A 20615-nucleotide genomic window follows, 5' to 3' on the forward strand; every position below is an offset into this window, starting at 1 on the left:
AATTTAAATCTGAAAGGAAAATCAGTCATTTGAGAATATTAAGATTATTGCTGTTTTTCTTAGCATGCTGAATTTTGCTTTTATTCCTTTTTCTGCTTTAAGCTTTGTAAGTATTGTGGATAATTTGGCAGTGGATGCCACAGACTATTGACAAGTACAGTCACATAACAAGAAAAATAAGAACTATAATGAGTTTCAAAGATACATTTTTAATTCATTAAGATTAGTAAATTCTAGGATTGGTTATTCCCCACTACATGTGATGAAAATTCTTGTTTGTGAAGCTTTCATACCAAGGAAAAACACATTAATAAATGTACGTAACCATTTGGCAACAGGAAGAATTTCTAGGATCTGGTAGGCATTTATTTTTATTTTTGTGACCATTTGAAGACAGTTTATTGCTCCTTATGTTATTAAAGATCCCTAGAATTCAGTAAGGTGTCTGTTGACTTGAGATTGCCTGTCATTAACTTAATTTTTTTCAGGGCTATTTTTCCGAAGTGTGTGAAAACTTTTCTCCTTTTTAGCAGGTTCATGCCATCCAAATAAGCATCATTCAGGAATAACCAAAACACAAAAGGAGGGAGAAGATGGTTCTTTGTACAGCAAACGGTACAGCCAAAGTATGATTACAGCTGAACTTCAGCGGCTAGCTGAGAAGCAGGCAGCAAGGCAATATTCTCCATCCAGCCACATCAGTCTCCTCACACAACAGGTATGGACTATCTAGGGTGCCAAAGAGCTGTTTAGACCTCACGGTAGGATTAATGTCCCTCCCTGTCTTTTCTATTCCGGTATACTGTTACCTCTTGGGTGAGTATTAGTTGGTTTCAAGCTAAGAACCCAGGTGTTCCTCTTCAGTTCTGAAGAAAATGACTTTCTGTTACAGGTATTGTGAAGTTCAGTCTGCTACTGGCTATGATGTACCTATTTTATGGATATACAAACTTTAATATTCATCTGTAAATGTAATTTTAAGGGATCTTTAAAAATAACTTCTTTCTTTGGTAAAATTTTCTAGTGAGTTCTAATCTTATAAATATTTTTACCAGAATGTCAGAATGTTATAACATTATCTTTATGGTTTTTTGGTGTTTTTTTTTTTTTTTTACTGTATTTTATGATCTCAGGATGTTTTTTAGGTAACTGATTAAATATAGGTATTTCATTATGCCCTTATCCAATATATATTATTCTTCCCATTTTACTGAGGCTCAAATAAATGATGTGATCAAGGTCATTCAGCAAACTAGATGGATAGATATCAGAATATTGACTTTAAGTTATATATAGATTAACAAGTGCACAGCACAATGAAGTTAGATGACACTTTCAAGAATTTTGTGGATTCTCTTTGTCCTTCTTGCTGATTACCCCCAATAGTGTTTGAGGGAGAAGCCCCATCTTCTCCTCTTCCTTAATGCTAAATGGCATCAAAGTCGTCCTCCAAAGGAATTTTTGTAATTTAACTCCATAGTTGTATTTTACTATATCTTTGTCACATCATATTCCTTAATTGGTGGTAAGTCTGTAATGATAAGTCTAGAACAAAGTGAAGCTGAAAATTACTTAAAGTACATGCTAAAAGTAGGCAACACACTGCTCCCTGGTGGTACCCTACTTTTAGTATAATATTTGGAGCAAAACTAAAGGTAAGCCTCTCGTGGGCATAGCTTTGCTTCAGCCTCATCCTGGTATGTGAGGCAGTAATCATTTTCTTTCTCAAATCTCTAGTAGTTTGAAGGAAGTAGATGAGGAGTTCTGGTGTGAAATAGGAAGCAAAGAATCTTACAAGGGCAGGGTTGAGACTTGAAGGGAATTATTTCATTGAATTTTAGTGATAAAATCATGGGAAGAAAAATAGGGCATAATGATCATGGTAGGATGGGAAGGAATTTTGAAATATGAAGTGGCTATGAGAAAGGGTAAAGGCCAGTGATCTGCCACACTTTTATCACTGGGGGTCACTGACTAGAATATATGTTTCCAGCTTAAAAATAAACAACTGGAAGCACCAAGACATTAAGAGATTTTGTGATTGTAGTGAAAACGTAGCCAATGTTAGTGCTTACCTCCTATCATTTTCTAGATTTTCACCTCCTATCATTTGCTAGACCACAAAGCCTGCAAAAGGAAAAGATCCCGATCCTGTAGGAATCAAAGATGAACGTATCCTGACTAGGAAGTCATCCCCCTTCAGTCCATCTTTCTCATCTGTAAAGAACTTCAGTGCCAGTGAATTAAAAGTCCATCAGACTCTTACTCATAGGGATCTGAACTTGCCATTAGATGTCAGTCTTAACTTTTAGAGTCTTGGTAATAAGGTAGTGCCTGGTACAATACTGAGGGAGTACATAATAAGGAGGGTGGAGGAGTGGAAAAGGCTGGGTTAGGCATACAGAGACTTTTGTTCTTCTGCCACTGATTAGCTATGTGATCTTGGGCAAGTCACGCAATTTATCTCAACCTCATGGTCTTCACTGATTAATGGGGAAAATACAACAGGGTCATGAGGATAGTAGACAGAACCTTTCGTAAAGTCTAAATGCCATATATTTGGAAAATATTATTTCAGCCATAAAAGTCTTTCAATAGTAAATGGTTTCTAATTTGATTTGAAAAAAGTAAGATTTTAGATAAAATGGACTTTGTTATTGAAAAGCTCAATTATAGGTTATTCAGCCCCTTCCCTTCAGAGAAAATTTGGAAAGTTCTGTCATTTGTTGTTCTTTGGTAAATAACTAATAACACATTATAATGGTTTGATATAGGCTCTGGTACATTTGTTTCCTAGCAGTTTCCTTTCTTCTGTAGCTATGTTTGAAAGAAAGATGCCTTAGTTTCTTACTGAGGCAAGTGATACAGTATCTGTGGCTTTCTAGGGAGAGGTGGGACTGCAGACTGAAAGTTGTGGGAGCCCTACTCTTCTGTCTGGACTTAGAGCATGAAAACTCAAACTTAGCTATCATCAGAAACAGCTTTGTATCTAGTAATCACTTTAGATGCTTTTGAATTCTTCTTACCTATCATCATTTCCTTATTTTCAATTCCTATTTTGTGTTTGTGCTTTCTTTTCTTTTTTAATTTTTTGATATGCTTATTGAATATTCCCACCCCCTTTTTATAAGATTAACTCTGGATATATTTATTCATTCTATTGTTTTATTTTCTAATTTATTGTTTTCTTGCTTTATCTTTACTAATTCCTTCTCTCTTCTTTCCTTAGCTTTATTTTATTTCTTCCCAACTTCTTGTGTTGGGTGCTTAATTTATTTTCATTCATTCGTATTTTTTACTATATTTAAAATGTGAATTTTTTTCTGAGCATTACTTTAATTATATCTCATAAACTCTTATATATCTTTAATTACTTTTCTAATCAAGGAGTTAAGAGACCTCCTGCTAAATAAGGAAAGTTGATATTAAATTATTTGAGCTATTTTGGAAGATGAGTGTAGAAAATTGAAATCGTTGAGTATTTCTGAATAATCATTTTATTTTGCCTATAAATTCAACTATTTAGCCTATTAAAGCCTTTAATAGCATTTTCTACAAAGCTTTTTATTCCATTGTATTTATGTATGTATGTATATATTAAAAAACACTTTACTAAGCTCTTGAGAGTGTTCAGGCTTTGATACTAAGACTTGGGGATGATATAAGACATAGTCCTTAGCATGCAATAACTATCTTGTAAGGGTGACAGCCACATAAACATATGATAATAATAGCATGGAGTATGCATGACAGAGATATTTCTAGGGAATAACAAAACCGCTAAAAAGGGCCCCTAACCCAGCTTCTGGGTAAGAGTGATAAAAAGGCCAAAGCAGCCTTGGAAATTATACCTAAACTGAATCTTAAAGGTAGGCAGGTAGGTGGCAAAAGAAGGGTAGGAACACCTTCTAAAATAAAAATTGGTATGTGTGTATAATGGGGGAACAACAAGCTCTTTAGTGAAGTTGGAGAATTGAGAGTCAGCAGGGCGTAGCTGCAGTTGAAGCTGGAAAAGGCAAGGGCTGGTTCGGGGGAAGCTTTGAATGCCCCATGAAGGAACTTTTCCTTTATGTCACAGATGATGGGGAACCCCTGAGACACAATTGTTTTGCCTGTTAGCTGGATCACTCAGGTAGCTGGAAGAAGGATGGATTTGGAGGATGGGGCAATGTCACTCCTTTTTCCTCCCTGCTCGCTGGTGAACATGCTAAGGGACAAATAACTGGTCAAATGTAAAGAAGCAAAGTACTTGACAACCCAAAAATTTGTTAATAAACGTTTGAAGGACCCAGAATTTACATTAGAGATTAGATTCTTAAGGAATTCGTATGGCTAAAAACACAACCTGATTTACTTCGTAGTTACTACTACTTGTATTATGATTTAACTTTGTTTATAGCCTAGAACACATAAGAATATCCAACCTTTTCTGCCATGTGAGCAGTGGCCACTTACAAAATGTGCAAGCCTGTGTATACTTGAATTACAAAGATTTATATGTTCTCAACATACAACTATTCAAAAAATACCTTACAAATCTGAGTGGAGTAGGTCAAATTTAGTTCTTTCCCTTGGCACGTGAGAGGCTGGTTATCTTTTGGGGATAGGATCGTTTAGAAATTGATATGTGCATCCCTAAAAACAGGGTTTTCTAGAAACATTTTGTGCCTGGGATGGGGGTGGGGTTGCTGTGGTGGCCAACAGGGTGTGGAGTAGAGCTTCGGTGTGAGGTCTCACTATCTCTGCCTCACTCTGTGCTGCCGGGGAGTGCAGGGCTAGCCCTTTGTGGTCATTGCCATTAATGAACCGAAGAATGTGGTGAATTAGCCCAGCTTTGTGGTGAGGAGTAGGAGGGAGGGAGTCAGAGGGAGCACCGGCACTCTGCGTGCAGGCGAGTGTGAGATTTCAGGACCCAGCTATCATCAGGAGCAGCTCCAGCTCTTCCAGGCTGGGAGTTTAATCAAAGGGAAAATAGCAGACCACCCAGGCGGGGGCTCCAAGTGAGCGAATGTGCTGTGTCAGTCTCTGCTCCCCAGCCAGCCAGTGCCCAGGATGTGACCAGCCCTCCTGGAAATGTGCTGACAGATATGGGGGGAGGAAACACTTCTGCTCTTCACATTTTTCATTTAGATAGAGAGTAGAAAAGAAAACCATTTGATTTCTTTCTTTTTTGCTTCTTACCCTGAGACTTTGCTGCCTAGTCCTAGAGGAGGATATATGCCACGGTAGAGAACGTTTACTTCATAGCGCTTACTCATTCATACACAAAAAGAGTTCTTTATCACACCATCATAAAGGTCCACAGTGGGCCTTGAGTGAATCTCAATTTCAGAAATTCCAATTGGAAAGTGAAATTCGGAGAGACGGAGCCACATCTTTGAAATGATTATAAATGTTCTCTAGGATTGAGGCAGATGGCACCCTGTTTATCACGCACTTTGGCGTTTGGCACTGGAAGCTTTCTCCCTGCCTCCTTAACTTATCTGGATGCATTTGAACTACTGTACATTTGTCCTCGGATTCTGTGGTTGTTTGCTAACTCTAGTTCCTTTGGTTCTATATTCTTTCTTGGTAGAAAAAGCTGTTCTTTGTACCGTATACATTACTCTTTCCCATTTCTAGAACCAGAAAAGGATAAATAGGAAAAGCATAAGCTCTTGAGTCAGTGAGACCTTGACAAATTGTTTAACCTTCCTGTGCCTTGATTTCCTTATTTGTAAAATGGGGTAATTTCAGTATCAAGACTCACTCTCCTCCTGGCTCCTTGTGCATCTCTGCTCTGGGATCTAGCTCCAATTGAACCTAATTCCCTAGCTCCTCTATGTCTCTCAAGGCTTTAATCTCCCATTTTTTTCTTAGTTCCTGGCCTATTACATGGTCTTTTGTTCTGAAATAACCTTTCTTTTATTCTGCTTCCCTTTCAAGCTCTTATCTTCCCTGTACTGCCAGACTTCCTTTAATGTAACATACCCTTGCTATTCCCAGTTCCCGCCCCCCACACTCACTTTTGCAGTCCAATCTCTCTCTCTTAGCATTTGTCCATCTCTCTCTCTCAAAGGCCACTGATGAACTTGGAATTATCAACTTCAGTTACCTATTTTTGCTCCTCATCCTCCTTCAGCATATGGTGCTATTGATCACTTCCTTCCCCGTAAATTTCCCTTACCCTCTCTGACCCTTCAGTAATTCCTCCAAGAGCTCATTCCTTCCTCCTAGATTCCATTTTCAACATTTTAAAAAAGCCACTGGCATACAGACCCCAAATGTGCAAAACTGATCATGGCAGAGTCACTCTAATTGCAGAAGGTGGGATGACCCTGGGCATCTGCTCCCCTGCTCTTCATGGAAATCGTCCAACATACCTCTGAATCCCGGGCCACAATCCTCAGAACTTTTTTTTCTATCTATAGTTTCCCCTGGGGTAAATTTTCTTTTCCCATAGCTTCATCTGGCAGTTCTCTGTGGATTTCTCCCAAATATATATCTTTAGTTCGGACCTCTTTGCTGAGTGCCAGGTCCAAATTTCCAACTGCCTGCTAAACATTTCCACCTAACTATATTGCCTAGCATCCAAAATATTTGACATATTTTCAAAATACTCGAAAGTTATTCAACATACCTAAAACCTATTTGTTCTTTATTTCTTCTCGGTATTAGTGACATTGCAATTCTAGGGATTTAGGAATGGAGGCTTTGATTTATCAGTGTCTCTCTTCGCTTGCTTATTCTCTCTATGCCCAGGCAATTGCCAAGACTCTACAGTGTCTCTGACATGTATCTTGTCTGTTTGTTTTTCCATCTACTGTCCTGCTTAAGGCCTTGATTATCTCTCAAATGGACAGCTACAATTACCAGTTCCCTCTTAACTGGTCTCCTGGCCAGTCTCTCTGTTCACCCTAGTCTTTGCTCCAAAGAACTCTTTCTAAACCACAAATCTAGTCATGGAACTCCTCTGCTCAAGAATCTTGAGGTGCTTCCTGTTGTCTGCAACGTGAAGCCCAAGGTATTAAGTGTGATTCAAAGCCTTTATTCAGAATTGGCTCTGGGCTGGTTCTCCAGCCTGTCTCCCTCCCATCACACGTTTTTGTGCAGCTCAGCTGGAATTTCTGTTAGTCTCTGTGCATTATGCTGTCTTCCCCAGGCACCATGTCTAATCTGTGCATCTGTCCGGGCTCGGCATAGATGCCACTTCTCTCATATGCACGCCATTTTATGTGTCATACTGTATGTGTCAAGATAGTGTAATAGACAGGGAGCTCCTTGAGGGCAGTGTCCCCTGCTGCCTCAGAACCGACTCATGGGTAATACTCAATAAATGTGCTGATTCTACTGGACTATAAATAAGGTTCTTGATTGAGGGTGGGACCATGTCCATTTTTTCACCAATTATTCCTAACCCTGGTATATAGTATGCACTCAATACATATTTTTTAAATAAATAGTGAATAAAGAACCCCCTGCAGCCCCAGCCAGAAATCATCTTTCTATTTATTCTCTTTGCTCTTTCAGCCCTTGATTAGTCACTTTCTGTAACAGATCTGTTATAACTATTTTGCATCTCTTCTTTCCTGTTTTGCTCTAAACGATGGCAGTTTTTTCTGACCCAAAAACACAGGACCTTGCACTTGGTAGACACTTATTATGTGTATGCTAAGTTGAAAATAATTTCTCTTCTGATTTTGTTGTCTTTTGTATTCTTTTAAAACACTATTGCTCTTTCATTTTTTTGGTTGATAATACCACACCTGTCCTTAATAATAAAGTGGTTGACATTAATCAGTTGCTTACTTTGTGCTAGGCACTGTGCTAAGGACTTTATGTGCATTATCTCTTTAATCCACTGAGGTGTAGGTACTTATTTTTCACCTATGAAGATGAAGAAATGGAAGGTAGTAGGATAAGTGACTGTGCGAAGGTCACACAAATGACAAGTAACCATGCCAGGCCTCACACCCAGGTCTATCTGATTCCCTACTCTTTACCTCCGTGTTTTTCTGCCTCTTTCTCTTTGAATCAGTCCTCAAGCCTCTTACCAGACTAAAATGACTGAGCTTAACACTGTGAGCCTGTTGTTCTGTGATATTTCTGCAGAGATGTAGCAAAGCCTGTGCTTGAACTTGCACAGAGAAATGAGGAGTTGAACTTCCTGTTTTCATGATTGGAAGTGCTTCTCCACTCCTCAAAGCAGGTCGAAAAACATGTGGTTCTGTCTCTATTATCAGTTATTTGTTAAGCAAACTCGTCAGATTATTTTATGATGTATTCAACTGATTCTTTAAGGAGGCAGAATCCAATCTTGTTAATAATCACGAGAGATGCCGTAAGAGTGGATCTACTTATCATGCTGCAGCAGCCATGCTGTCATCAATGCACAAAAGCAGTGTCTAAATTGGAAACACTACAAAGAGATTTGGCCATTTTGTCAGGTTTCCCAGGAATGTCTCTGGCAAATCTTGATCTGGAACTCTATCTAGATTTTGGAACACTAAATGTTTATATGTATATGTATATTATGTAAATGAAGAAGTTCAACAGAGAGGGAAGATATGCCAAGAGAATTTAGTGCTAATGTATTGAGACTGCAGAGATTTCCTGCTTTTCCTGACCCCTTTAACAATATGATTAACATTGTAACCCTTATCTCCTGGTGATTGGAGTGTAAATTTCTTAAGCTTCATTTGATCAGCACCCAGGAATTTTTCATACATTTTTTAATTATTTCAGTGATATCATGAGGGCAAGGAGTTTTAGGGTTTTCTTATTAAATTGATACATCATAGTTGTACGTATTTTGGGGGTACGTGTGATATTTTGATACAGGTATACAATGTGTAGTGATCAAGTCAGGGTAATTGGGATACCCATCACCTCAAACATTTATGTATTCTTTGTGTTGAGAACATTACAATTCTTCTCTTCTAGCTATTTTGAAATATATAATAAATTATTGTTAACTATAATTTCCCTACTGTACTATTGAATGCTAGAACTTACTCATTTTATCTATTTTTCTTCCCATTAACCAACTTCTCTTCATTCTTCTGTCTCCCCTTTCCTTCCCAGCCTCTGGTAACCACCATTCTACTCTCCACTTCCATGAGATCTATTTTAGCTCCCACATATGAGTGAGAACATGTGGTGGTGGTATTTGTCTTTCTGTGCCTGCTTATTTCACTTACCATATTAACCTCCAGTTCCATCCATGTTGCTGCAAATGACAGGAGTTCATTCTTTTTTATGGCCAAATAATATTCCATTGTGTGTATACACATTTTCTGAATCCCTTCATCTGTTGATGGACACCTAGGTTGATTCCATATGTTGGCTATTGTGAATAGTGCTTCAATAAACATGAGAGTGCAGAGATCTCTTCAATAAACTGATTTCCTTTCCTTTGGATATATACCCAGCAGTGGGATCATATGGTAGTTCTATTTTTAGTTGTTTGAAGAATCTCCATACTGTTTTTTATAATGGCTGTACTACTTTACTGTTACTTTTTTTTCATTGTGCTATCAATGCTCAAAAGAATGCCAAGCCGAGAGTAAGTACCTAATAAATATTTGTTTGAATTAATGAAATAATTTTGTGCAACATGATCCCTAGACCTCCTCAGGCAAGAATTATCTAATATTTTATGGACCATGCTATAATGAGGAAATTGAACTATGACAAGATTATAAACTGCCTTGGGAATGCTATGCTACCAATTGCTCACATGATATGCTGTTGTTAACTAAATCTTTAATGTTTAATTTCCATCTCTATTTTGATAAATAAGATATATGAAATTTGCAAATATCCTTAGTAAATCTGGGATTAGTTTGAGTGAATTGCAAATGGTTTATTAGACCTTTGCAGTTTCAGTACCATGAAGAAACAAATATAATATATGCATTCTGCAGACAAGGCACAAAATATGTATGTCAAGATTATTATTTCACCAATTTGAGAACCTTGCCTAAGGCTTCAAGATCAGGCAGAAATCATCTCTAAAATTATGCAGGGCACTAGGAAGACCAACACTTATCTCTCAGTCTAGTCACTGATACTTTATTCCCCCAAATTCCAAAGCAGTCCCTCCTTTGTGGTCTATGCAAAAAGAGGTAACTTGGAACCTCTAATTTCCTTGCTAGCCTTCCGGTGACATTAACCACTTTTCTACTCACTGGGGAAACTAGCTGCTAACCGGAGGGAGGGGAGGTGTGTGTGTATGTTTGGGAGTAGAAGGGTCCTCACCAAAATTGTTTACTGGGATCTCTTTGGATGAGGCCTACTTCATTTACTGTGTAAATGCTTTTGTGCCTTCTTGTCAAGGCTCTGGGGAGATAACAAAGAGTAAGATACAGTCCCGGTCCTAAAGGAGCTTGTAATTTGAGAGGTAGGATAGGCAAATGAACTTGCAGTTATAATACAGTACAAACAAAACATGGCATAAAGTTTCTTCAACTCTACCACTGTGCTCTTGAAGCTATAATAGCAAAGAATCTTTACAGGTGAGGGAGATCCTTTATGAGAAATAAACTGGATATTAGGATGATTAGGATATAAAGCACAAAGTGGTCATGATAAAACAGAAGAAGGCTGGGCATAGTGGCTCATGCCTGTAATCCTAGCACTCTGGGAGTCCAAGGTGGGAGGATTGCTTGAGGTCAGGAGTTTGAGACCAGCTTGAGCAAGAGCAAGACCCCATCTCTACAAAAAATAGAAAACTAATCTGGGCATGGTGGCACATGCCTATAGTTCCAGCTACCTAGGAGGCTGAGGCAGGAGGATTGCTTGAGCCCAGGAGTTTGAGGTTGCTGTGAGCTATAATGATGACATTGCACTGTAGCCCCCCAGAACCCCAAAACAGTAAACAAACAAACAAACAAAAACCACACAGAAGAAGCTTCTCATTTTTCTAATTCCAGGTTGGGGGTAATCCCTTCCTCCCCTGGCACAACTGTATATATTTGCTGGGTATGTTTTTTCCTAAACAGCAATGATAAATCTTGGTACTGTGTTAGGAAAGGTCAAAGTTGTGTGAAAATCTATAAGCTCCAGAGGAGGGTTTTTGCCACTACATTTGTAGACAAACCATGTCTATAGAAAAGTAGACTTCTGTGGTCTGCTATGAGTGGAGAGTGTCTTGTCCTGTAGGAATTGCCCGGCACATAAGCTAGAACGGCATACATAGGGGCAAATACTGCTTAATGATCTATCTGGTGGAGGACTCGAGGGCTCACATTGGACACATTATCTTTTTAATTAACTTGTGTTGTCTTTTCAAATATCTACTAAAACCTTACGATCTCTAAATGTCATTTTGTTTGGTTTTGTTGTTCCATGGTAGAGCTGGAAGTTACTGCACACATGGTTTTAAACATTGATCCAGACAGAGCTGTGGCTAAAATCCAGGATTTACTACCTTGAGGTTTAGGAGAAGATGCCCAGAGAGGTCTTCTAGGAAAAAAAAGCTTCCTGTTGATTACTATTAGATTTTTGGCTCCAGTTCCTAAATATAATCCCTAGTTTTGGTGACTTGAGCTACACAGTGTATGATCCAATGTCTTCTTTTGCCCACCAGGCCTAAAGCCTAGACTGAAGCCTCTAGTTGGCCTCTTGGGTACCTTCCCCCCAGACTGATCCTCTAATCTTGATCCTTAAACATTTTACTGTTAAAGAGAGGCACAGAAAGATAAGTTCAAGGAAGGGCACATTCTCCCATATGGCCCTAGAACAAAGCTGGCCTGAGATACTCTTTGACCTTCCCTTCTTAAATGACAGGCAGCTCCATCTTGCCTTACCAGCTGCATGGAGGGAAGATCCAAAAAGAAAACATGAATAATGAACATATGAACTCAAGAGCTTTTATCTTCAGATTATAAACCCAGTTCTCCAGTTCCAAGGCCCAGCACTATTCCTTAGCTCAGGAGGGAAGTGAGGGGAGACCAGCAATAGCCATCCTGCATCTCAGCCTTATCATGTCATGCCTGACTGTTAGGACTCTCAACTGAACATAGCCCCTTTCAACCTATGCCAGAAAATAGCACTAGGTTTACCTAACCTTAACCACAATTCTGATACAGCACTACTTTGTCAGAAGCCTTGAGCAAGCTTACTATTGTCTACTAGATCAAGGGCAGAATCATTAGTCTGGAATTCAAGGACTTCCCAAATCTATTTACCTCTTTGTCCCTATCTTCTATTGCTCTAAGATTTTGCTAAATTAAACTACTTTATATTTCTCAGACATCCTTCCTGCTTATCTGTCTCTGCATTTTTAGTTACACGTTTTCTGTCTTCCTGTCTATCCTCTTAGGCTCAGCTCAGATGCCTTCTTTGAATTTCCTTAGCACTTTTATTATGACATTTACATTCTAGAGGTCTTAAATACTGCTTTTTGTCTAGGAGTCTTGTCTCACCTACTAGGTTATAAATTTCTGCATGGTTTGAGGGCAGGGACCACATTTTTATTTGTATATACCTTAGACTTTACCCAAGGCCTTGCCTATGATGGGCAATATTTGTTGAATTATATTTGAGGCTTGGACTTCTTTTAAGCATTCAAGACTATAGCATTTCGAGAACATGCAATGGTAACAACAGAGTTCTAGTTAGGCCTGTCTCCAGACCCTCTTTGAATAGCAAAAGGTTATATATCTGGGTGGATGGTGGGTATATTCTGGGAATCATCAGGGCAATACCATCATATTTTAATTATAGCATTAGCAACAGCACCACTTTTAGCAAACAGCAGTAACAAGCTGTGGCCTCCTCCTCTGTGTTTCTCCTACCGCCTTTTCAATCTATCACCTGTATTTATTCCTGCTGTAATTTAAACACCTGTCTAGATGGAATGCATGCAATGTGTCCCTACCCCACACATTCAGATATTTGCTCACCTGCCTTATTCGGAAGGCTAGCTCTAAAATAAACAGTGTTTTGGTACTCAAAGAAAAAATGCACTGAGGTCACTGTGGCAATGGACATGAGGCAGGGAATGGAAGTGGAACATCTGGGTAAGCCGCTCCAGGAGAGTGGGGGCAGAGGAAGAGGAGGAGCAGGGGAGCAAGGGGTGAAACATCTGCCAAGCAGGCCCCAAGGCTTAGGTGGAGGTAGAGTCCTGTGACCAGATTTCCCACAGGCAATCATTCGCTTAGCTAACCATCAGCCAGCCAGAGGAAGGCAGGGTGGAGGCATATGCAACAAACTGGTGGTTTTTAGGCTTAAATGTCTTGAGTGAGTTTGGGTTTTTTTTAATGACTGTTGTTTCTCATTGCAATGTAACAGGTAGTCTTAGAATTTTCTGAAGTTTGTCCTGAACGGTTTTATCTACTTTTGTATCTTGGTGTGTTAAATGATTACTCATTTTAATTTATGAGCATCTGAACAACTTCGAGAAATAGTAAAACCTTAAAGTACCTGATGGAATTATTTTCTATTCCCATTCCCCTTTGCTGTTTCATATCTTGCTGTTCACCTCATCAAAGGCATTTCTGCTGTTTTTTGGAAGATCCTCTGAACTTCGTGGAAGGGAGGGAACATTGAATGGTCCCTCTTTCCTGTTCTTTTCTTTCCTTTTCTAACATTCCCGGTAGAAAAGTGCTTCTCAGACTTATAATGCAGGTGAGTTACCTGGGGATCCTGAAAATGCAGGTTTGGGGCTGTGCTGAAATTCAGCATTTTTAATAAGCTTCCAGTAATGCAAATGCTGCTGGTCCAAAGACCAAATTTTAAGTAGTAAGACTCAATGGTACAGGGCAGTGGGAGTAACACAGTGCTTGAAACTGCAAGATTGGGAGATTTTGCATCAGGTAGACCAGGAATTGCATCCAGGGGCTAGCAAATAATAATAATTTGATCTTGAGCAAGTTATTTTACCTACTCAACCTCAGTTTTCCCATCTATCTGTCTTGAGGATTAAATAAGTTAAAATATATATATTGTGCATAGAACAATGCCTAGAACAAACGAAGTGTTCATTAAATTTAGCCATCATTAGTGTTAATATGATTTTGTTGTCATTATTACTGTTATTGTAATGGAATCTGAAAAGTGTCATATTTGCATGAAAATTGATCATAGTAGAACATTTTAAAGGCCCAAAATGAACTTAAAAGGTTCTTATATGTATGTACTGTTTTTTGCACATAAAGATGTTATCCATTATCAATAGGACATGTTCTTTGAGTCATAGTTCTGATAATTAAAATGGGTTTTAAACTATTCCCTATCTATTTTCGAGACCCCTTTGTGATCAATGACATGAATTTGTAAGTTGGCCAGCCTAGATTTAGTAGCATAGACTAGTTATTAGGCCAGAGAAGCCAACTGGCCCACTTTAATATCCTAATACAGGTTGAGTGTTCCTAATCCAAAAATCTGAAATCCAAAATCTAAAACTTTTTGAGTGCCTCCATGGATTTTTGGGTTTTCAGACTAGGGATGCTCAACTGGTACAATGCAAATATTCCAAAATATGAAAAAATCCGAAATCCAAAACACTGCTGGTCCCAAGCATTTCTGATAAGGGATACTCAGGCTGTACTACTAACAAAAATGATGAGCCACTGATTTTGTGAGTGGTGCTATCTCTTCGTGTACTCTAAGCCTATTCTTTTAAAAAATTCTTTAGCAGGGAAATGTTAATCATTGTTGCATATCAAGTACATATAAGTGCTATTTATCACTTTCTGTTCATCCGATCAAAGCTGGTTTTATTATGTTACTTGGAGAAATACAGATGGACAGAGAAACAGATGCAGTCTGGTGACAGCCATGTTCATCATCCCTCTGTCCTGTTAGGGAAGAAACCTGCAGGTATGAACCCTAATAGGCTTGTAGAGTTTATTACAGTCTGATCCAAAGCTGGCTCGGGCCAAAATTGATGCTTAGATCCATTTTAGTTCAGTGACTCCTTGTTCCCATTCTGGAAAAAACTGAGAAGCTGACAGGAAGAACCAGATATTTAATCTAGATATAATTTGCTTGGAACAAACTTTAACCAGTTTTAAGTCTATATACATAAGATTTAGCCAAATCTGATTGAGGCTCTAGAGTTGTGCCGTATTAGCTACATCTGGCGTTTTAAAGTTAAGTTATGTAAAGTTTAGAATCTAATTCCTCAGTCGTACTAGCCACATTTCACATGCATGATAGTCGTCGGCTTTGGCTAGTGGCTACTGTATTGGACAATGCAGATTATAGAACATTTCCATTATTACAGACTATTGTAGAACAGAATAAGAAATAGGTTTATTTCCTTGTCCCTTCTGATCAGTGATGGTTCCTTAGAGAGCTGCATAAAGAAGATTCTGAGGCCATGTCCAAGTCATCCCCAAATAGTTTGATTATTGATTAGCAATGTGTGTCAGCTGGGGTGAGGGGTGGGAGTGGTATTTGTGACATATGTGCTGAGTGTCTTCTAGACAAACCCACAAAGGTAAGGACAGAATATTTAAAATAGAGGGCAGGTGGTTATCACTTGGTAGAGATAGGGATTTTGTTTTTGTTTTTTAAGCAGGAATCCTTTAAAGAGAAAGGTGAGAAAACTTTAAAGTTTTTTATTCCTCATATAGTCTCTCATTTAAGTAGTGGTGACTTTTGCTATTTCTCAGAATAAATTAAAAAGGTGCTTTGCTTTTGTGTAGAAGGAAATCACAATGGCTGCCAATTCTTGATTTATCCATGAAATAAGGAATGGGTGTTACATGAATAAACACAACCCACCAATAGTCCATAATTTCATGTTCATGGCACTTTTTACCCTACCTGCTAAGTAATAAAACTATTTGATTGAGGATGGTTATTCTTTGTTTTACTTCTTTAATATCTTCTGATGAAGGGTAACAAGTGAGAAATAAAATTTAAGGGAAAGAAGGAAAAACTGGTATAGTTTTTGATCCCTGTATAAATCACCGTGTTCATAATTTGAGATCTGTATCTGGTGACATTTTAAAAAATCTGTAACAAATAAAGTTAATTAGGATTATTTCCCTACTAGTTTCCAAACTAGAAAATGGATTTTAAAACAAGAGTACCAGTTCTACAACTGTTATGTAACCTTGAGCAAATTACTTACTGTAACCTCTCTGAGCCTGAGTTTCTCCAGCTGTGAAATGGGGTATGACAGTATCTACTTCTGTGAGTAATGGGTAAGAAGTAATTGAAATATAAAACCCAGAGTGCCTGCCACCACTACTGTAAGGGCTCAAATGTTAAAGCATATTATTTGGAAAAAGTAGACCACATGTACCTGGAGTCTAACACTCTCTGTTCTAATCTTGTCCCTGCCACCTGGTAAGTGTGTGACTTTTGTCTAGTTGTTTACCCTAAGGGACTTCAGTTTCCTCTTTTGTAAAATGGGGGTAACAATAGAACCCATTACAAAGGGATTGCTCAGGGTTAAATGAGATAATGCACATTGAGATAATGCAAGGGCATCTAGTACATTGCAAATAGTTGAGTGTTCAGCAAGTGTTAACAGTTATGATGTGAATGATGATGTTTAAATTGGGGCAGCCTTGCCAAAAGATGGAAGATTTACCATATCTGTTATCTCCTCTCCTTTCCATTCACTCATCTCCAAACTATACCATTTATACTAAACATGGTAAGGTGTGCACATTTTGTTTATTTTATTGCTATTCCACTAAAAATTATTATTAAGCCAGCCTCCTTTATTAAGTTTTTGGCACAAGAGACTAAGGCAGTAATTGGAGAAGCTGTTAGTTGTCATACAGACTTTTCTCACTTTGTAGTTTTTCTACAAGCTGCAAGATCATGTCTAATTTAAAAGGCGTGATGTTTAAGGCCAGAGATCAGGGCAGGAAGGAGGAGGGATCATTGTGGGGCAGGAGTGCCTTCAGTACTACAGGGAGCCTGTTCCATTGACTAAGGCCTGACCTACACTGCCTCTGGGATATAGGGAGAAAGACAAAGCACTTCAGGAAGCTAGGGGCCAGAGAAGAGTTACTGCCATAATTTGCTACTATAGCTTCCCTGTCCTTCAGTCAATATATGCCTTTCTTCTCTCCCTGGTAGCAGCAGAAGAGGGGCAGAAATAATAAGCCACGGTTGGCTCGTGAGGCTTCTTCCAAAGACCTGGTCCATACTGGAGGGTGTAGCCTCCCCAGAAGCCAGAGATTGTTCCTGACCTATGGAAAATAGCTTACTTTCCAGGAAAAAATATTTTGGGTCCATTGGTGTGAAGACACAGTCCTGAGCTGTTTTCACTTCTTGAATTCTATACTGTTGCTAAAAATGACTTTTTTCCTTTCAGAATTTTTATTTTTATTTATTTATTTATTTATTTCAGAATATTACGGGGATACAAACGTTTTGGTTACATAAATTGCTTTTGTGCCATTTGAATCAAAGTTATAAGTGCACAGATAGTGTGCACTGTACCCGTTAGGTGTAAATTTACCCATCCCCTTGTCCCCCCTCCCTCCTGCTTGATTTCCAATGAATGTTATTTCTATATGTGCACATAAGCGTTGATTGATTATTTCCTATTTAATGATGAGTACATGTGGTGTTTTTCCATTCTTGTGATATTTCACGTAGAAGAATGGTTTCCAGTTCCATCCAGGTTAATACAAGAGATATTAGTTCACTATTGCTGAGTAGTACTCCATGGTATACATACACGACATTTTATTAATCCACTCATGTATTCATGGGCACTTGGGTTGATTCCACATCTTTGCAATTGTGAATTGTGCTGCTATAAACATTTGAGTGCAGGTGTCTTTTTTATATAATGTCTTTTTTTCCTTTGAGTAAATACCCAGTAGTGGGATTGCTGGATCAAATGGTAGTTCTACTTTTAGTTCTTTGAATTATATCCATACTTCTTTCCACAGAGGTTGTACTAGTTTGCAGTTCCACCAGCAGTGCATGAGTGTTCCTGTCTCTGCGTTCATGCGAGCATTTATTGTTTTGGGACTTTTTGATAAAAGCCATTCTCGCTGGAGTTAAGTGATATCTCATTGTGGTTTTGATTTGCATTTCCCTAATGATTAGAAATGTTGAGCATTTTTTCATATGTTTGTTGCCCATTAGTCTATGTTCTTTTGAAAGGTTTCTGTTCATGTCCTTTGCCCACTTTTTAATGGGGTTGTTTGATTTTTTTCTTGCTGATTTGCTTGAGTTCTTATAGATTCTAGTTATCAGCCCTTTATCGGTTGTATAGCATGCAAATATTTTCTCCCATTCTGCAAGTTGTCTGTTCACTCTCATGTTTATTTCCTTGGCTGTGCAGAAGCTTTTTAATTTGATCAGTTCCCATTTATTTATTTTTGTTGTTGCTGTGATTGCTTTTGGGGTCTTCTTCATAAATTCTTTGCCTAGGCCAATGTCTATTAGAGTTTTTCCAACATTTTCTTCTAGAATTCTTATAGTTTCATGCCTTAGGTTTAAGACTGTTATCCATCGTGAGTTGATTTTTGTAAGTGATAAGGGGTGTGGATCCTGTTTCAGTCTTCTGCGTGTGGCTATCCAATTTTCTCAGCACCATTTATTGAATAAGGATTCTTTTCCCCAGTGTATGTTTTTGTCTGCTTTGTCAAAGATCAGATGGCACTATGAGTATGGTTTTATATCTGGGTTCTCTGTTCTAATGCATTGGTCTATGTCTCTGTTCTTGTGCCGGTACCACGCTATTTTGGTTATATAGCCTTGTAGTACAGCTTGAAGTCTGGTAAATTGATGCCTCCCAATTTGTTGTTTTTGCTTAAGGTTGCTTTGGCTATACAGGGTCTTCTCTGGTTCCATAGGAAGTGTAGAATTATTTTTTCTAGATCTGCGAAAAATGATGTTGGTATTTTAATAGGGATTGCATTGAATCTATAGATCATTTTTGGTAGTATAGACATTTTAACAATGTTGATTCTGCCAATCCATGAGTGTGGTATGTTTTCCATCTGTTTACATCCTCTGCTATTTCCTTCCTCAGTGTTTAGAAAACCCAAAGATTCTGCCAAGAGACCAGTGGAATTGATAAATAAATTCAGCAAAATCTCAGGTTACAAAATCAATGTACACAAATCAGTAGCGTTCATGTACACCAACAACAGTCAAACTTAGGACCAAATCAAAGACTCAATACCTTTCACAATAGCAACAAAGAAAATAAAATATCTAGGAATATATTTAACTAAGGAGGTGAAAGACCTCTATAGGGAGAACTGTGAAACACTGAAGAAGGAAATAGAGTTTTTAGATTTTTTTTAGATTCATAATTCTTTCATTTGTGTGTGTCAAAATTATTAGGTCTTTAGGACATTTTATAGGAGACCATTTTCCTTGTAGTTTACATCTCCTGTCTGATGACTCACACCACTATTCTCTAGCGTCTTCATGCTTAAAATCCTGCATTCAGCTTTGTGTCTTCCCTCTCTTTTGCAGCCCCTGTGCCTCTTACTTTGAAACGCTTCTCAGAACTATGTTTTCTTTTCCGATTCCACTGCTACCACCTAGGTTTTAAGCTTATCACTTTATATCTGTATTTGTTATAACAATGAAAAAAATTTTTTTTGGATTATGAAAGGTAATGCATATCCAGTATAGAAAATTCAGAGAATATGGATAACTATAAGGAAGAAAACAAGTTGTCATTTAGAAATAGATGCTACTTATAGTTTGGATTTTTATTTCCAACCTTTAAGGAATGTGTATCTCTATGTGTGTTTGTGTGTTTAAGGAAATGTGGATCTACTCTTTTACATAGTTTCTTACTATGACTTTTACTATTGTGATTTTGATTTTTTTTACTTGAATATCAGCATGTTCCTATATTATTAAGTATTTTTCAAAAAATGTTAATGGATACACAATATTCCCTTACATGGATAGAGCAAAATTTATTTAACAATATTGTTAGCTATTTGTATCCTCTTCTTTTTCAATATTAAAAACAATGCTTGTTTTTCAGTGTGTGTTCACAGTATGGTGTGGTAAGACTGTGGGCTTTGATGCTTAAATGACTATGGTTCAAATCCTAGTTCTGCCATTTATTCCTAAGCCTCAGTGGAATCTAGGCCTCAGTTTCCTTCTTTGTAAAATGAGGATTATAATCGGTAGTACTTAACAACAGACTTGTAACAGTATAAATGAGATATGTGTAAGTGCTCATTTACACAGAGCATGGCACATAGTAAATTCTAATAAATATTAACTGCTATTGTGATATCACCATCATTAATCATCTGCAACTGTTTTTTTCACATAATTCCTAGAAGCTAGATTGTAGCATCAAAGTGTATGAATGTTGTAATATACTTTAATAATATATTGCCAAATTGATTTCCAGAAAGATTCTACCAATTTATAGACACACAAATAGCATAAGTACCTATCTTATGTCACCCCTTGCCATTATCAGATACTACTTTTTTATTATTATATACCAATGTGACATACAAAAATGGTATCTTGTAACTAGCTTTTCTCTGTAATTTTCATTTTTCTTGTTATTTACATTTACCAGTGGAAATGACAACTAGTTTTAAATGTTTAATTCACTAATTGTATTCTTTCTTTGTAAATTATTTATTGAAGCCAATGCCTATTCTTCTATTAACTGGCCATCTTTTTTCTTTCTAAATCAATGAGTTCTTTGTATATTA

General features: G+C 37.8%; 1 protein-coding gene across 1 annotated transcript in view; it reads left to right on the plus strand.

Moving 5' to 3' along the window:
• Positions 1–20615, plus strand: part of TTLL5 (tubulin tyrosine ligase-like family member 5) — a 320186-nt gene that overhangs the window by 159370 nt on the left and 140201 nt on the right. Inside the window, exon 26 of the mRNA XM_012656057.1 lies at positions 534–718. Coding sequence (XP_012511511.1) covers positions 534–718 — 185 coding nt within the window. The remainder of the gene's footprint in view (positions 1–533; positions 719–20615) is intronic.

Source organism: Propithecus coquereli, unplaced genomic scaffold (assembly GCF_000956105.1).
Source record: "Propithecus coquereli isolate 6110/MARCELLA unplaced genomic scaffold, Pcoq_1.0 Scaffold5, whole genome shotgun sequence".
NCBI lineage: Eukaryota > Metazoa > Chordata > Mammalia > Primates > Indriidae > Propithecus > Propithecus coquereli.